Below are 17,858 nucleotides of genomic sequence, written 5' to 3' on the forward strand. Positions count from 1 at the left end.
ATCGGCACAAAAAGCAAAAAAACGGTCTTTTATGTACTAACAATTTTTGCAATTGTATTTCAATAACTTGAGATATCTGCAAAAATTAAGTCCTTAACGGTGTGTTTACATTCTGTCCAGTCCGTGTGAAACCCCCTGAAAACCCCGCTGATTCTGCACCCTGTTATGTTATTTAAAAACTATTTGTTTTTTGCATTTTCCAGAGATCCTTGAAATGTGTATTAATTTTTGCTGCCAAAGCCAGGGTCAGTTGGAAAGATTAGATAGGATTAACAACAATCGGGATCAGAGGTTATCACAATTAAGAGGTTTATCACAATTTAGAGATTAATCACAATTTAAGTTATACGCAGTTGTTTTTAACCTAATAAAATTATAAGAAAAATTTAAGTTATTTTGAGAATATTTAATTGAGGGTATTCATATGTAATCATCGTCAGCATCTTCCGAAAGAACCAAAATAAACATTTTAGAAAATGTTAATTTATTTTATGGGTAGTAATAATATTCAGATGCATGAAATTGATGGTATAAAATTAATTAATTGTTTTCTGCATGGTATATTGGTATTTTCTAACAATTGATGCTTCTTTATGTCAACAGAACAATTTCTTGATGGCAGAAAAATATTCTGAATGCACACGTACATTTGATTGGCCCAAAACCCACAAGTGCCATGTTTTTAAATGGACCAGAACCATTTCTGAAGTCTGCTGAGCTATCATTAATTATATTCTGAATTAGTATCATATAAAGATTGGACAATACATATGGCCTGTAGAGTGTAAACAAGCTTTTTCTATAGTTTGACCTAGCAACATAGTGTTTGACCCCACATGACCCAGTTTTGAGCTCTGCTTAGATATCATTTGGAAAAAATGGTCAGACCAAGTGTCATGAAGATAGGGCCATAAATGCGGCCTCAGGAATGTAATCACAAGGCCAATCTAGACGACACATGAAAGACCAATGTCGCTCACAAAAGCTCACCATGGGTACAGAACTTTGTGCTCAGGTGAGATAAAATCAGATATGCAATGATAAACCCCTCAACTTTTGCAATGTTTTTGTTTCACCATTTTGAGAAGGGGGCCGGGTCCCTTTGGAAAAAATTGCGGCGTTTTGAATAAAATTGGCAAATAAGTGTTGTTGCTGTTCTGCTAAAAATGCTTCAAATTAAGAATAGAAGTGTTTTTCAGTATTATTTTTAATAAGGTTGTCACTGATATGGCTGGATGGGAGATTAAAAAAATGTTGAAATCTAAAATAAAATAAAAAAAATTGGGGGAATCCTTCAATTGGGAATTGGTAGATCCCATTTGGGAAAATATATACTTTTTTCAATTGGGAATTGGGCCGAATACCGCACCCGAATTTTAATGAAAAAACACACTCTGCTTTAACTTCACTATTGTTATCTTTACTCACCGTCTTCCAAATATAGCAGTAAATTCTGCACAGCCTGTCGTTCGTTGTCGAGAAGCATCGAGCTGAACTCTGTATCGCCATTAAAAATGCTCGACCTTCGACTAGATTCGTTGCCGTTATAACAACCGCAGGTCAAAAAGTTCAAGCAACATCGTAGTAGTTTCCGAAGTAGCTCTATCAACTCGTCCAGAGGGCTTGGCTTCGGACGTTCTATTTTTATCTCAAATTTCTCCATGGCACAGAATGACTGTAAAAAGATTAATATGTCAGTGTTTTTTTTTCACCATTTTTAGACATGGGGGCAAAGCACTTTCGATTGGGGAAAAATCATATTGTTCTAACTATAATTGGCAAATTGGTGTTTTGTTTTTAAAGGGATCTTTTCACGCTTTGGTAAATTGACAAAATTGAAAAAAGTTGTTTCAGATTCGCAAATTTTCGTTTAAGTTATGATATTTGTGAGGAAACAGTGATACTGAACATTTACATGTACCATGGTCTAATATAGCCATTATATGCATCTTTTGACGATTTTAAAACCTAAAAATTATAAAGCGTTGCAACGCGAAACGATTGAATAATTTGGAAAGTTCTGTTTTTGTCGTTAAATTTTGTGAAACTACGAAGATTGCTTATATAACGTATAAAATACGTCAAGAATGTGTACTCGGCGGAATAGCTCAGTAGGCAAGAGCGTTTTTACTTCAGGACTCTTGCAGGACTCAAGGGGTCGCTGGTTCGAAACCTGGTCCGGACAATGTTCTTTTCCTTTTCTTAATTTTATTCTTGATTTTTTACTGGAGCTTTTACGATCCAATGTTTACATTTATCGATATAAAGCATTAAATGAATAAGTTAAAAAATGCCAAAATCTGTGAAAAGGCCCCTTTAATGCTACATGTAACAAATACATTTTAATTGACAATAAAAAAAGATTATTTACAAATGTTTCAATTATGGAAGTGGATGAGAGAGGAACTAAATATTGCAATATACATGTACAAATGAGCATGAATTTTTTATTTATTTTTTGGAAACCTTCAATAAGGGAGTTTTAGGAAGTTATATCGGAAAAATATTTAAATTTTGCCAAAAAATTGACCAAAACCCACTGCATGTATTATTTATTTATTATAATACATTAACTTTCATAAAAGCAATTTAACACGAATTTTACAATATCTAAATATGGTAGACACAGCTGCAAAAATTGTAATAAAACATTAAACTTGTAGTAATATGGTAGACACAATTTCAAAAATTCAAATTAAACAATCTTAATGGGTGGACGGCCAAGTGGCCACTAAAATTAATGCTCCATCAGGGGTTTTTAACCTTATATAACAGACGCCGAATATCGGCGTCTTCCCTCACCAAACTAGGCTGGTTTTTTCCCCTCTCAGAACCAAAAATTCCCCCCCCCCCCCCCCCAAAATTTTTTTTTTTTTTTTTTTTTTAATAGAAAGATGTGTCTTATGATAATATTATCACAATTCTTAATAATTTAATCTTGCCAAACGTAATAAATTTTGAAAAAAAACAATGAATATAGTTCAAACATGTAAAAATGTATTGTAATAATGAGAAAGTAAGTAAACAAATCCCCCAAAAAGGGAAACGCCGCGAAAATTCCCACGTGCACATTTTTCCCCAAAGTGGAAAATCCCGCGTAAAATTTCCCCCACATAAGGGCTCAAGGCCCCTTCCCCCACAACCCCCAAAAAAACCTGTCCATTGACATTTCTTGTTGAGATGATACGTACATGATTGAATCTAAGCTGAAATTCAAAGCCGAGCAATCTCTTCTTATATCACATGGCTATACTTTAGACTAAAATTCAAGGATTTAAAGACTTAAAATCAGTGACATTAAGTCAAAACCAAGTGACATAATTACTATTTAAAATTTTTAACAAGAGCACCGCGGGTAACATAGATCTAGCGGGTGCCAACGCTTGGCTGTTGGTGCAGTAATGGTTCAACCAAAGTGATCATATTATAGAATTTAGATTGTCATTAATGGTCACTCATTTTATAGCCTCAGGACATCAAATGAACATTTTAATCAGCTGGGTTTGAAATACTCTTTTCCAGTTCAACAAAAGATGACATTGATTTACAGTCTGAAAACATAATGCTGCCAAGAACAGACAATTAAGATTGAAGACAAAAGCTTGATATCACTATGTAAACGACGAAGCCAATAAATCACCATTATGGAAGCCTGTCTGATAATCCCTGTGACTACACATTTGCGTATCAGGAAAAAATTGTTATAAAATTCATAATAAAAGTAACTACAAGTCGTATTATATAACACAGATATAAACTATAGATTCAAAATTATCTACTGGTAGATTTGTGCAAAAAGAGACAACTGTAGTCATGTTCATTCAAAGAAGAAAAAAAATAGCATTCCTGTTGTATTTCTTGGAAGCAGTACTTTTGTCCACAAATTTTGGAATGGAGCCGTGTCCTTTTGGATTAGGAAACATTGTGGCTTTTTAATAACATTGGGATAATAGTGTTGTTGCTTTGCTAATGCTAAAAAAAGCTTTAAAATTTAGATTTAAAGTGTTTTCAATATTACATTTACTTAAGTTCAACTTATTGAGCTGGATGGGAGTTAAATATGGAGATCTAAGAAAGATGTCTTTTCTGTAAACCTTTAATTGGGAATTTGTAGGTCCCATTTGGTAAAAATATATCCTTTTTTCAATTGGGAATGGGCTGAATACAGGCCCAGAATTTGAACGAAAAAAAAAACACTTTGAAGTCAAATTAAAGATACATCCAATTATTTTAGATAATTATCATTTAAATAAGAGCAGTAAAATAAAATGTTTTTTTTTATCTATGTTATGATGATATCAACTCATTTAATTACTCAAAATCATACATGTGCTTTTTTTCTTGTATTTATTGGTAGATATTTGGTATGTCAGTATACAGTAGACACACTTCACTTTTTAAGCGCCGTGCCAGTAAACGACTGAGCCAATAAATCACCATTATTGAAGCCTGGTTGATGATGCCTTTGACACAACATTGGCTTCACTGCTAAGATGAGAGAAGAAAAATCAATGTCACAACAATTACTGGAGTCTTGCAGCTGGTCTCCTTGTTACAGTACTTACTATGATTACAATGTACTTGCTAATTTTCTCTCAGAATTCTTGTGCTTTGTTTCATTGTTCGTGCACTTAAACCAGTTGAACATTAATGGCGCAGTAGTTGTGCTTTGTTTCTTTGTTCGATGAACTGTAGCAGCTGTTGGTTAAATTATCAGATCTATCAGAAACGCATTGACATAAAAAATTCAAATTATCTAACAATTTGTAATCTGAATTACAATTACAAAAAAATGTGATGAATGATTACAGTTTATAGCCTAAGGATGCAATTGATCGAAAATGATATGCAGACAGTTTTAAAAGTTTAAGATACCATCCACAGTTCATTGACCTTTTATGAAAAATAGTATGTTGGTGTTTGAGAAATACCCCTGTAGAAAAGCAACTTATGAACTTTAACAACTAGTGATTTCTATTTACATGTATACTGTTTTTATGACATAGTGATAACTGTTTTGATACAGCGTGTGATTGACCGGTGATTTTTTATGGCTTAACTTGGGGCAATAATTTGACCCAAATTCACTGCTCAAAAGGTAATATATAATGACCATAAAATACCTCTCCCAATGTTTATGTTTTTACAGGAAGGCAGTTTTTAGCCGGATTTTTTTCGAAAAAATCTCGGCTTATAGATTGATGTTGTCGGGAGGGCGGGGGGGGCGGGCGGGCGGCGGGCGGGCGGGGTGGCGGCGTGCTCGAAAATGTTAAAGTTCTTATTTCATGGTATAACTTTGGTATGCTTGGACCTAGAGTCTTCAAACTTGACATGAAAGTTGGCCAGGATTAACAGATGACCACTGGTCATTTCAAGGTCATTCATTTGAAGGTCAAGGTCACTGTGACCTTCAATATAAAAAATGTTAAAGTTCTTATAACTTTGGTATGCTTGGACCTAGAGTCTTGAAACTTGACATGAAGGTTGGCCATAACTAGTTAGTAACCACTGGTCATTTCAAGGTCATTCATTTGAAGGTCAAGGTCACTGTGACCTTGAATGTAAAAATGTTAAAGTTCTTATTTCATGGTATAACTTTGGTATGCTTGGACCTAGAGTCTTGAAACTTGACATGAAGGTTGGCCAGAACTAGTAAGTAACCACTGGACATTTCAAGGTCATTCATTTGAAGGTCAAGGTCACTGTGACCTTGAATGTAAAAATGTTAAAGTTGTTATAACTTTGGTATGCTTGGACCTAGAGTCTTGAAACTTGACATGAAGGTTGGCCAGAACTAGTAAGTAACCACTGGACATTTCAAGGTCATTCATTTGAAGGTCAAGGTCACTGTGACCTTGAATGTAAAAATGTTAAAGTTCTTATTTCATGTTATAACTTTGGTATGCTTGTACCTAGAGTCTTCAAACTTGAAATAAAGATTGGCCAGTACTAGAAGATGACCACTGGTCATTTCAATGTCATTCATTTGAAGGTCAAGGTCACTGTGACCTTAAATGTTAAAATGTTAAAATTGTTATAACTTTGGTATGCTTGGACATAGAGTCTTCAAACTTGACATGAAGGTTTGCAAGCACACTTAGATGACCACTGGTCATTTCAAGGTCATTCATTCTAAGGTCAAGGTCACTGTGACCTTGAATGTAAAAATGTTAAAGTTCTTATAACTTTGGTAGGTAAAAATGTTAAAGTTCTTATTCCATGTTATAACTTTGGTATGCTTGTACCTAGAGTCTTCAAACTTGACATAAAGGTTGGCCAGTACTAGAAGATCACCACTGCTCATTTCAAGGTCATTCATTTGAAGGTCAAGGTCACTGTGACCTTCAATATAAAAAATGTTAAAGTTCTTATAACTTTGGTATGCTTGGACCTAGAGTCTTGAAACTTGACATGAAGGTTAGCCATAACTAGTTAGTAACCACTGGTCATTTCAAGGTCATTCATTTGAAGGTCAAGGTCACTGTGACCTTGAATGTAAAAATGTTAAAGTTCTTATTTCATGGTATAACTTTGGTATGCTTGGACCTAGAGTCTTGAAACTTGACATGAAGGTTGGCCAGAACTAGTAAGTAACCACTGGACATTTCAAGGTCATTCATTTGAAGGTCAAGGTCACTGTGACCTTGAATGTAAAAATGTTAAAGTTGTTATAACTTTGGTATGCTTGGACCTAGAGTCTTGAAACTTGACATGAAGGTTGGCCAGAACTAGTAAGTAACCACTGGACATTTCAAGGTCATTCATTTGAAGGTCAAGGTCACTGTGACCTTGAATGTAAAAATGTTAAAGTTCTTATTTCATGTTATAACTTTGGTATGCTTGTACCTAGAGTCTTCAAACTTGAAATAAAGATTGGCCAGTACTAGAAGATGACCACTGGTCATTTCAATGTCATTCATTTGAAGGTCAAGGTCACTGTGACCTTAAATGTTAAAATGTTAAAATTGTTATAACTTTGGTATGCTTGGACATAGAGTCTTCAAACTTGACATGAAGGTTTGCAAGCACACTTAGATGACCACTGGTCATTTCAAGGTCATTCATTCTAAGGTCAAGGTCACTGTGACCTTGAATGTAAAAATGTTAAAGTTCTTATAACTTTGGTAGGTAAAAATGTTAAAGTTCTTATTCCATGTTATAACTTTGGTATGCTTGTACCTAGAGTCTTCAAACTTGACATAAAGGTTGGCCAGTACTAGAAGATCACCACTGCTCATTTCAATGTCATTCATTTGAAGGTCAAGGTCACTGTGACCTTCAATGTTAAAATGTTAAAATTGTTATAACTTTGGTATGCTTGGACCTAGAATCTCAAACTTGACGTAAAGGTTTGCAAGCACACTTAGATGACCACTGGTCATTTCAAGGTCATTCATTTCAATGTCATTCATTTGAAGGTCAAGGTCACTGTGAACTTAAATGTTAAAATGTTAAAACACAAGGTTTGCTCATGCCTTGAAAAGTACTTACATTTCATTTTGACCTTTGAACAATATTTCAGTAATTTAAGTATTGCATTGACAAAAACACGAAAGGTACTTTCCTGTCATTTAAATCAAAAATCCGGCTTCAATGCGGTCATCTCCGACCGCGGAACTCTTGTTGTGTTCATCTCTTAAGTTCAATCAAACTAGTTACAGGGCCCTCAATCTATCAAATCTGCCGCCGAATTTTGGCGGCAGTCCCCCACTTGAAAAGTATACTTTTTCCCCTTTTGGGGGGAAAAATTCCCCCTAAAAAAAAAAAGTTTTTTTTTTTTTTTAAAGAAAGATGTGTCTCATCTCAGGGTTTTTTTTGGGTTGTGGGGGAAGGGGCCTTTAGCCCTTATTTGGGGGAAATTTTACGCGGGATTTTCCACTTTGGGGAAAAATTGTGCGCGTGGGAATTTTCGCAGCGTTCCCCTTTTTGGGGGATTTGTTTACTTACTCTCTTATTATTACAATACATTTGTACATGTTTGCACTATATTCATAGTTTTTTTCAAAATTAATTACGTTTTACAAGATAAATTGAAATAGAATTGAGATATTATAATCATGAGACACATCTGTCTATAAAAAAATAAAAAATAAAAATATTTTTTTTTTTTTTAGGGGGAATTTTTGGTTCTGAAAGGGGAAAAAAACAGCCTAGTTTGGTGGGGGAAGATGCCGATATTCGGCGTCTGTTATATAAGGTAAAAAACCCCTGCATCTCATGATTATTATATCTCAATTCTATTTCAATTTAATCTTTTCAACATACTAAATTATGAAAAATGCAATGAATTTAGTGCAACATGTACAAATGTAATAATGAGAGAGTAAGTAAAAAAATCCCCCAAAAAGGGAAACGCCGCGAAAAGTCCCCCTCCTAAGGGCTGCGGACCTATTCCCCCAAAGTAGTGTGAGGGCGCTGTAGTTTTCATCAAAATCTAATGTACCATTTGTAGTAAACCCATTGATAAATGTTGTATAAACAAGTATTAAAGAAGAACTTAAGCATGTAGTAAGACTGGTCTAAAAGTAAAAGATTGCCCATTTGTAATAAGATCCCTATCTGAAGAGCCGTGCTACCTTTCCGCAAAAGGTGAATACCATTGGTGGTTATAAGAAGGGGAATTCCGGGTTTTTAACAAGAAAGACATGATAATGCAGTTTTTCTATAAAATAAATATCAAATTAGCAGAAGAAAGTATTAGCAGCAGCAAGTTATACAGTAATCACTTATATGTATCTTCAGTGTTACTTTCTTCCTTAATATATTTTTGGAATCATAATTATACTTTTACATGGAGTGGTGATGTACCCCGTAAATGCTTCTTGCACTTCTCAGTCTTATCATTTATGTTGTTGTGGATGTTTGATCAATTTTGAGTCGTTTGTGTATCGACTACAACTATTATTGTCAGTGTCAAATGTACAAAGGAAAATAACTAATGCAATAAATAAATCATATATCTTTTTGTTCAGTTTACACGATACTTAAACATGATATAGACAGAGGCATTTTTATTCATTTATGTTTTAATATTACACTGCAAAAATAAATGTGCACATAATAGTGTCAACTTTAGAAATGTCTACTCTGCCTATTTGGATTCCTGGCTGGACACTGTAGCATTCACTTTTTAATGGAAAACAAACAAAGAAATATGTTTTGTAATGCTATGTCAATTGTTAATAATATCTTTCCTTTTTTATGATGTTCAGTTGTGACTTTAATATGCAAGCGATTTTTTGCCAAATTGGGGAAAGTACCTGTACCAGCCCAATTGGGGAAATTCGTGAAGTCTTCATATTGGAAAGTTGGTGTACTTGATTTTTTGCTCACAAATACTTTAAAATTGATAACTTAATGTTGTCAAGTGGTCAATATTATATTTACTTAGGTTCAAGCCATACTCTGATAGAGATGCATAAAGAAACTAACTAAATGTTGCATTTTATTTATTTTATATAGCCATATTTTTTTTTTGAAACCTTCAATTGGGCATATTTTTGACAGCAAGTGGGAAATACGTAGTTTTTTCCTACATGTAATTGAGAAATAGTTGCAATAATCCAACTTTCCGGGTCACTGGGAGTTGCAACTAGTTACGGCATATTTCATGTCAAGTCTACCACATGGAATCCAGGCCTCACTTTAATCCGTAATGTTATAGCCACATAAACTATTTTTTTGCATAATCATAAACACACACAGATCATATATATACATGTAAATATATATATATATATATATATATATCACTTATGCGCAAATTAAAACAAATTACGTGATGTGGTGTGCTCACATAATACTGATATTAATCTAAAGTTTCAAACAAGCCATTGGTTCATGCAAATGTGTAAGTTTTTGTAATAGAAATTGCAGAGTACAATGTTTTCTGAATTCAAAAATATGCTTTCTTGTCCATTATCTCCCAAATACCCCACGAGATAGAACTTGTGTCTTATCAACCAATCATAATACACCGACTTTCAACTTTTTGTGAGGAGCATTTATTCTCAAACAACACGCAAATTGATACCGATGGTAACATGTATTGTGTTTGTTACTCTGTTTTAGGTTGATTGAATTTTATTTCATAGACGAACTTGAGACTTAATGTTTTTACATTGAAAATGGTTTAATCAGGAAGAACTCTGAGCTGTACATATGTACCCATAAAAGCTCAGTGCATAATCCCATTCAAGAAGAACTAAATTGAGAAAGTGCTGTTTTCTGGTGCTTTATAAAGAACGCTGTATGCCATTCTGATTCTAATTATATTCATGTTCTTAATTGTCCTAATATAATAGTTTGTAATTTACTTTCATTTATTGATTATGTACCTATAATTATGAAGCTTGTTAACCAACCAGGTGCACACTCACTGATCCTTGTATCTAAAATCATATATTTTCAGGTTGTAACTTTACATCACTCTTGAAATAAACCATTCTTGTTCATCCTCATGTGTTGTTGTGAAAATAGTTAGTACTATAAAGACATATACATATATCTAGTGAGTAGTTGATGAACCCAAACAGAAACAGTTACATTGACAAAGGAAACTTAGTTGCAATAATACAACTCCAAGCTTTTGACCATCCGGGTCGCTGGGAGTTGCAACTGACAACCCGATTTTCCATAGAAACTCGCCGCCCATAATCCTGGTGGCAGTTTAATCTGAAATATATAATAAGCCCCACAAACTATTTTCTGGCATAAATAAACACATATAGATCGTAAATATACCCATTATGCGCAAATTCAAACAACTTACATAATATGTTATGCTCGCATAATATTGATATTAATCCTAAGTTTCAAAAACGTCAACGTTTCGTTTAAATGTATATGTTTTTGCAATGGACAAAGCTGAGTATTCCGAGTAATTCCGAATTCGAAAATGTGCTATAGACTATCTCCGGAATCCTCTGCGAGATAGATCTCGTGTCTAATCTACCAATGGTAATATACCGACTATCTCTGGAACATCCGTAAGATAAATCATATCGTCAATTCAAAACTTCTGCTTTCGGTTTGATAACGGTTTTTGTATTTTGCATAAAGTTTTTGTTTTGAGTATTTCTCCACAATTCACTCACAAATTGATATCGGTAATAACTTGAATTGCGTTTGTAATGATGCATTAGGGTGATTTAACCAGGGTTGGCATATTGACCGGTCAATTGAGTATTGACCGGGCCGGCGGTCAATACCCGGTTAAAACCGGTCAATACTGGTCATTACTGGTCAATACTGGTCGATTGAAAATTGTAGCATTTAAACATCAAAAGGAGCCATTTTATATTAAATGAATAATTATTCTGTAATTGATAAACTCTTTTCTGAGTTATTTATTGTAAAAAAAATCTTAAAAGCTGTAAAAAGTTACTTCTTTATTATTTATGGAAACAGCCACAAATACATAAGGACTAAGGCAATACCTTTATCTCAGTGTATCACATCTGCTACTAAAGTATTATTACTATTGTAGGTACCATAGTATTTCACTTATCTATTGATATATCTATTTGATAAGCAGATGGACAAACAGAACTCTTGTGTATTCTAGGGTAATAAATCTGGCCTCTAAGCCTTAATTGGTAATAAAATGCATGCAGTGTTATGTCTCTGATATTGACAATTAAGCAAATCTGCCCTTAGGCACTCACACAAAAGGAGATTGCATTGTACTTAATAGTTACTTTTAACTTGTTTCCTTTCTGTATTAAGAGGGTTTTTTCCCTTTCATATTTAAAAGTTCAATTGGTATTCAAATGAATAAACAATCAAAGTTCTTGATTTTGCCAAAAAATAATGTTTTCTAATTGTGGGTCTACTCTTCTTTTAAATTATTTTTTCTTTTAATAATTATTTCTTAATATGTTTTTTATTTTTATATCAATGGAAAATGAAAGATTTTTTCACTATTTTGTTTAAAAAGTATTTAAAGAAATCAATGCAAAAATACATGACAAGTAAGGATCATGTCAAAAAGGTGCCATTTAAGGCCCTATCATCAGTTTTGGGTACCCTAACCTGTATAGGTGAGAAGACTGTTAGAAGACTGTAGGGACAGTGGGGCATGAGGAACAACTCATACACAGTAATTGACAGGTTCAGGTTCTTGTTGAATCAAGCACAGAATTATCTGAGCATTCATAATTCATTACAATTTTTAAAAAAGTTCAATCGACCAGAAAAATCCAATTGACCAACTTTGACTAATTTGCAAATTTTGAGAGATTGGCCTACAAATTGCATGAACAGGTATAAAATAGTGGGTATTAATAGCTTAAGACATTGTTGGCAACATGTCTGTTTAATTTATATTATCAATATTGTTTAATTAGGCATGGAATATAAATCAAAATTGGGGGTAAAGTTCAATCGACCAGTATTGACCACTTTGGGAGTATTGACCGGGGCGGTTTTAACCGGTTAAAACCGGCGGTTAAAACCGGGGGTGGTCGATTGGTGCCAACCCTGGATTAAACTGGGTTTTATAGACATACGTGAGACACAAATTTTTTGGCATTAAAAAATGGGTTATCAAGAAGAACTCTGAGCTGTTCGTATGTACTTATAAAAGCTCATAGCATTCAAGAAGAACTGAAAGGAAACTATGTTAAACAACTAGTCAGCAGTCACTATTAGTGACTCTTGATAACATGTTTCGTAGTTCTGGCTACCATAAATTGGCTTAAGTTAAAATGTACCTTTTGTATTTTCTGACTTTTTATCATAAACGAGAACAAACTATTCTTAATTTAGTGCAATAAAACTATGTTTTACAATAGTCAATAAAATGTTCACGAAGTAAAATGTATATTGTGATAAATTATAAATACTGTTAAAGTTTAATCTTAAAAATCTCAACGTGATCTTAAGACATACCTCTGCTACCTTCTCCACTTTGTTCATTTTAAGCTGAGCACTATCCATCATAGAATGAAAGAATGTACGATCAATAGTTTTTCGTGACAACTGAATGACACCATCTTACAGCATCCCTGTGTACATAGCTAATTAATGTAAACATTGCACATCGACCAATCCACGTCGTCGACACAAACCAACGACCAATGAGAAGTGCTGTCAAAATCAAGCGACCGTAAAATCCACAATAAATCGGTTACATTACACTAGTTTGTTATAGAAAGAACACATCGTGCCAACGTGAATTGATGGTCGATGAATTAATTATTAAGGAACAATTAGTATAAATTAGTCCCGGAATTATCATCTTTTTATTTGAAACTGGCAGTTGTTTATTTTATTCTTACCATAATGTTAAATACAAAAACTACTTTTTAGTCAATGGTGCCCTTCTTCAATTGTATATCCCCGGAGCGAATATCTTATCTCGAGTCCGTGGTATATCAGATAATATTAATTGCCTTGTCTCTAATAATTGTATATCTTCGAGTAACGATGTTGCGAAAAAATGCAACCCTTTATTGTGTTTTGTTTCAAGTGAGCAGAAATCATGTCATTTTTGAACAAAAAGAAACATAGCAGGTCTTAAAATAAAGATTTATGGTTCACTTCACTTTGCCCCATAGCCAACTGTCAATTTATGGCATGTCATTTCAATGCTTCAATAGTTATGAAATTATGCTCAGCCCAGTGCAATTCACAGAAGGGCAATAACTCGGTATTATTATCAGACGGTATATCTTCATAAAAAGTTTTAGTAAACTACAATACTTGTCTATTGTCCTCTGAAAACCTCTAATATAACCATTTGTACATAAAAATAACAGGGGCAATAACTCTATAGCAAAATATATAATTTGTTTAATTAAAAAAATCGTTGTATTCTTCTCTTCACCCCATTGTATCACCATGCAATATGATTTGTATCCCTTAAAAACGCTAGAAAACAAGGGCTGTTTGTAAAACATGCATGCCCCCCATATGGGCTGTCAGTTGTAGTGGCAGCCATTGTGTGAATACGTTTTTTGTCACTGTGACCTTGACCTTTGACCTAGTGATCTGAAAATCAATAGGGGTCATCTGCCAGTCATGATCAATTTACCTATGAAGTTTCATGATCCTAGGCCTAATTATTCTTGAGTTATCATACGGAAACCATTTTACTGTTTCGAGTCACTGTGACCTTGACCTTTGACCTAGTGACCTGAAAATCAATAGGGGTCATCTGCCAGTAATGATCAATGTACCTATGAAGTTTCATGATCCTAGGCCTAAGCGTTCTAAAGTTATCATCCGGAAACCATCTGGTGGACGGACCAACCGACAGACCAATGGACCAACTGACCGACATGTGCAAAACAATATACCCCCTCTTCTTCGAAGGGGGGCATAATAATTATGCTATGCTTTAGAAAATCAAGGGGTGTAACTCCATAAATATTAAAGAAAGAGCAACAGTCCTGATGTGGATTGATAGACCATAATTATGAAACATACGGGAACTGTGGTTTCTGTGCCTGTTAAACACAGCCTTAAACCTTAACCACTCTGGCAAGAATTTTGAGCAGTAAGTAGTCACTAACAAAATCAAATTTACGACCTTTCTTCATATATTTAAGTCTAAAAGGCTTCACAAACAGCATTAAACCTCAACGAGATACTCCCAGGCTGTTTGGGTCTTATGCTGGGTGCATATAGCCATTTTCTATTTGCTTGTGAATGGTAAAGGGTTGAACCCTTTCAGTGCGGGAACTGAATTTTGAAGGCCTTTGCAAACAGTTTGGATCCAGTTGAGACGCCACAGAACGTGGCGTCTCATCAGGATCCAAACGGTTTGCTATTCTGATAGTATTCTTTGAAAAAATCGAAGAAAATGCTAATTTTAGAAATTCAGCAGACAACATTTTAACAGACGACAAATTTCCCAGCATTCAAAGGGTTAAGAGTGCTGAACAAGTGTGCATTTGACTTCTCCCTCATTCTGTATCTCAAGCTATGCTGAAGATGTGATTGGTATACTCTTACTAATACAGGATAGTATAGCATCATTTCTCTAATTATCATTTTATAGATATATTTATCATCATTGTTAATTTCAGATCTTGATCATTGTCGATGGAAATAAAGATCCTGAAGCAAATAGTTGATACTTATTTATGATCAAGACTGTGAAGACGACACCATGCCTGCAGTAAAGTGTCCGTTCCCTGACTGTGCCTACACAACAGCCGATCTAGATCCGGCCATCGTTGCGGCACTCATAACTGTTCACAGCGCCGTACACACATTGGCACCTGCCAAAACAGCCAGAGTAGAGAAAGTCAAGCGTCCTACAGTTACCGCCGCTGGATCCAGCGAGGACTGGGCCTACTTTCTTTCACGCTGGAATGATTATGTTGCTGCCACCAAACTGGATGGTCGAGACAAAGTGATCCAGTTGTTGGAATGTTGTGATGAACCTCTTCGGAGAGACCTAACGAGAACAACAGGTGGCAATCTAACTGACAAATCGGTGGACAATGTATTGGCAGCAATTCGTAAGCTAGCAGTGCGTGAAGAAAACACAATGGTGGCAAGAGTGACACTCCACAACATGAGACAAGATCGCGATGAATCTGTCCGCAACTTTGGTGCACGTCTGAGAGGACAGGCTGACATTCGCAAATTTGTGATTGACTGCAACAATTGTGCCGCCAAAGTTAATTACACTGAAGCAATCATGCGTGATGTTCTCACAAGAGGTGTTGCAGACCCTGACATTCAGCTTGACCTACTTGGTGATAAAAACCAGAACATGTCGCTAGAGGAAGTGTTCCAATTCGTGAAAGCCAAGGAAGCAGGAAAAAGGTCAGCTTCGAGACTTTTAGACTCCCATGCTGTTGGAGCAGCCACCAGTTACAAAAAGCAGCAACAGTCCAGCAGAGACACCCAAGAAGCTTGCTCCTACTGTGGCAAACGTGGCCACGAAAAGAAAAGAACTGCACAGGAACGCAAGATTTAGTGCCCAGCTTATGGCCACAGGTGTGCACAATGCAGACGTGAACACCACTTTGAGAGTGTGTGCCGTAGTGTGGACAATCCAAGGCGCCCTTCACACACTCAGCCTAAAAACCTTGACAAGGAAAGTGCTCTGTTTGACGCATTATGTACTGTAGATTCCTCTCAAATACACCATCAATAATAACACAGCATCCCGCTTGATCATCATGTCTATGACAACCTTTCTGACACTTGGATTCGCAGAAGCTCTAAGCCTCAACCATTCGTAAGAGTGTCTATACAGGCTCTTCCAGAGGACTACTTGGCACTTGGCATCAATCTTCCTAAACCGTCTCTAGCTACAGTGATACCGGCTATGGCTGATACCGGATGCCAGAGCTGCCTTGACGGTCTCAAAGTTGTCCATCACCTTGAGTTACGTGAATCTGACCTAATCCCTGTGACAATGCGCATGCACACAGCGAACAACGATGGCATTAAAATTCTCCGTGCATTATTACTGCGGATGTCGAGCAAGGACTCTAGTGGTCAAGTAGTTGAAACCAGGCAGATGACATATGTTACTGACTCATCGGACAAACTTTTTCTGAGTCGAGAAGCCTGTATCAATCTTGGTATCATCACAGACAACTTTCCGGAAATCCATGCCTCACAACAATACAGTGCAGCAGCATTGAATGGTGAGGACAAAGCTCCATGTGGATGCCCTGCCCGTCAACTTCCGCCAGCTCCACCTAGTACATTACCATGCTCACCAACAGAAGAGAACCGTGTCAAACTTCAACAGTACCTCCTTGAGTTCTACAAAGCCAGCACCTTTAACACATGTGAACATCAAACACTTCGTCTGATGGACAGTCCGCCAATGAAACTTCTGGTAGATCCCAACGCTAAACCAGTTGCTTACCACACACCGGTACCAGTTCCAATCCACTGGCGAGATGCAGTCAAGGCAGGTCTTGACCAAGACGTACGACTTGGCGTCATTGAGCCTGTCCCTATTGGTGAGCCTGTCACTTGGTGCCATCGAATGGTTGTGTGTGCAAAGAAAAGTGGACAGCCAAGACGCACTGTTGATCTGCAGGCCCTTAATGCTCATGCCACACGTGAAACACATCACACACCATCACCTTTTCATCAAGCACGATCAGTCCCCCATGGGAAGAAGAAAACAGTCTTCGATGCATGGAACGGCTATCACAGTGTACCCCTGTGTGAGGAAGACCGCCATCTTACCACATTCATCACTCCCTGGGGAAGATATCGCTACAAAACTGCACCTCAGGGCTACATTGCTTCAGGTGATGGATACACCCGACGCTATGATGAGATTGTTGCAGACATCCCTCACAAAACCAAATTTATTGACGATGCATTGCTATGGGCTGATGATCTCGAGGACAGTTTCTTTCAAGCGGTACACTGGCTAGACATTTGCGGTCGAAATGGCATAACACTGAATCCAGAAAAGTTTGTGTTTGGAGCTGATGTTGTGGAATTTGCAGGATTTGAAATTACACGCAACGATGTAAGACCCTGCCAGAGATACTTACAAGCCATCCTTAACTTCCCCACGCCAAAAGACATTACAGATGTGCGTTCCTGGTTTGGTCTAGTAAACCAGGTATCATATGCTTTCAGCATGGCCGAAAGAATGCTACCCTTTAGGGAACTTTTGAAACCTGGCACTCCATTCAACTGGAATAAACATCTCCAGAACGTCTTCGATGAGTCAAAACTACTGATCGCCAGCGAAATAGAAGAAGGTGTTTGTATCTTTGACCCCAAAAGACCCACATGTCTGGCGACCGACTGGTCAAAAGTGGGTATTGGATTCTGGCTCCTTCAAAAGCACTGCACATGCTCAAAGAAGGAACCCTTCTGTTGCCCATCTGGATGGAAGATCACACTTGTTGGCAGCAGAT

General features: G+C 36.2%; 1 protein-coding gene across 1 annotated transcript in view; it reads right to left on the reverse strand.

Annotated features, from left to right (window-relative positions):
* The window catches only part of LOC127872947 (uncharacterized), a 45,336-nt gene extending 32,298 nt beyond the window's left edge, over positions 1-13,038 (reverse strand). Inside the window, exons 1-2 of the mRNA XM_052416467.1 lie at positions 12,892-13,038; positions 1,429-1,675 (exon numbers count right to left, since the gene is read on the reverse strand). Coding sequence (XP_052272427.1) covers positions 1,429-1,675; positions 12,892-12,942 — 298 coding nt within the window. The 5' untranslated portion in view covers positions 12,943-13,038. The remainder of the gene's footprint in view (positions 1-1,428; positions 1,676-12,891) is intronic.
* Positions 13,039-17,858: the final 4,820 nt, after the last annotated feature.

Source organism: Dreissena polymorpha, chromosome 3 (genome assembly GCF_020536995.1).
Source record: "Dreissena polymorpha isolate Duluth1 chromosome 3, UMN_Dpol_1.0, whole genome shotgun sequence".
Classification (NCBI taxonomy): Eukaryota; Metazoa; Mollusca; class Bivalvia; order Myida; family Dreissenidae; genus Dreissena; species Dreissena polymorpha.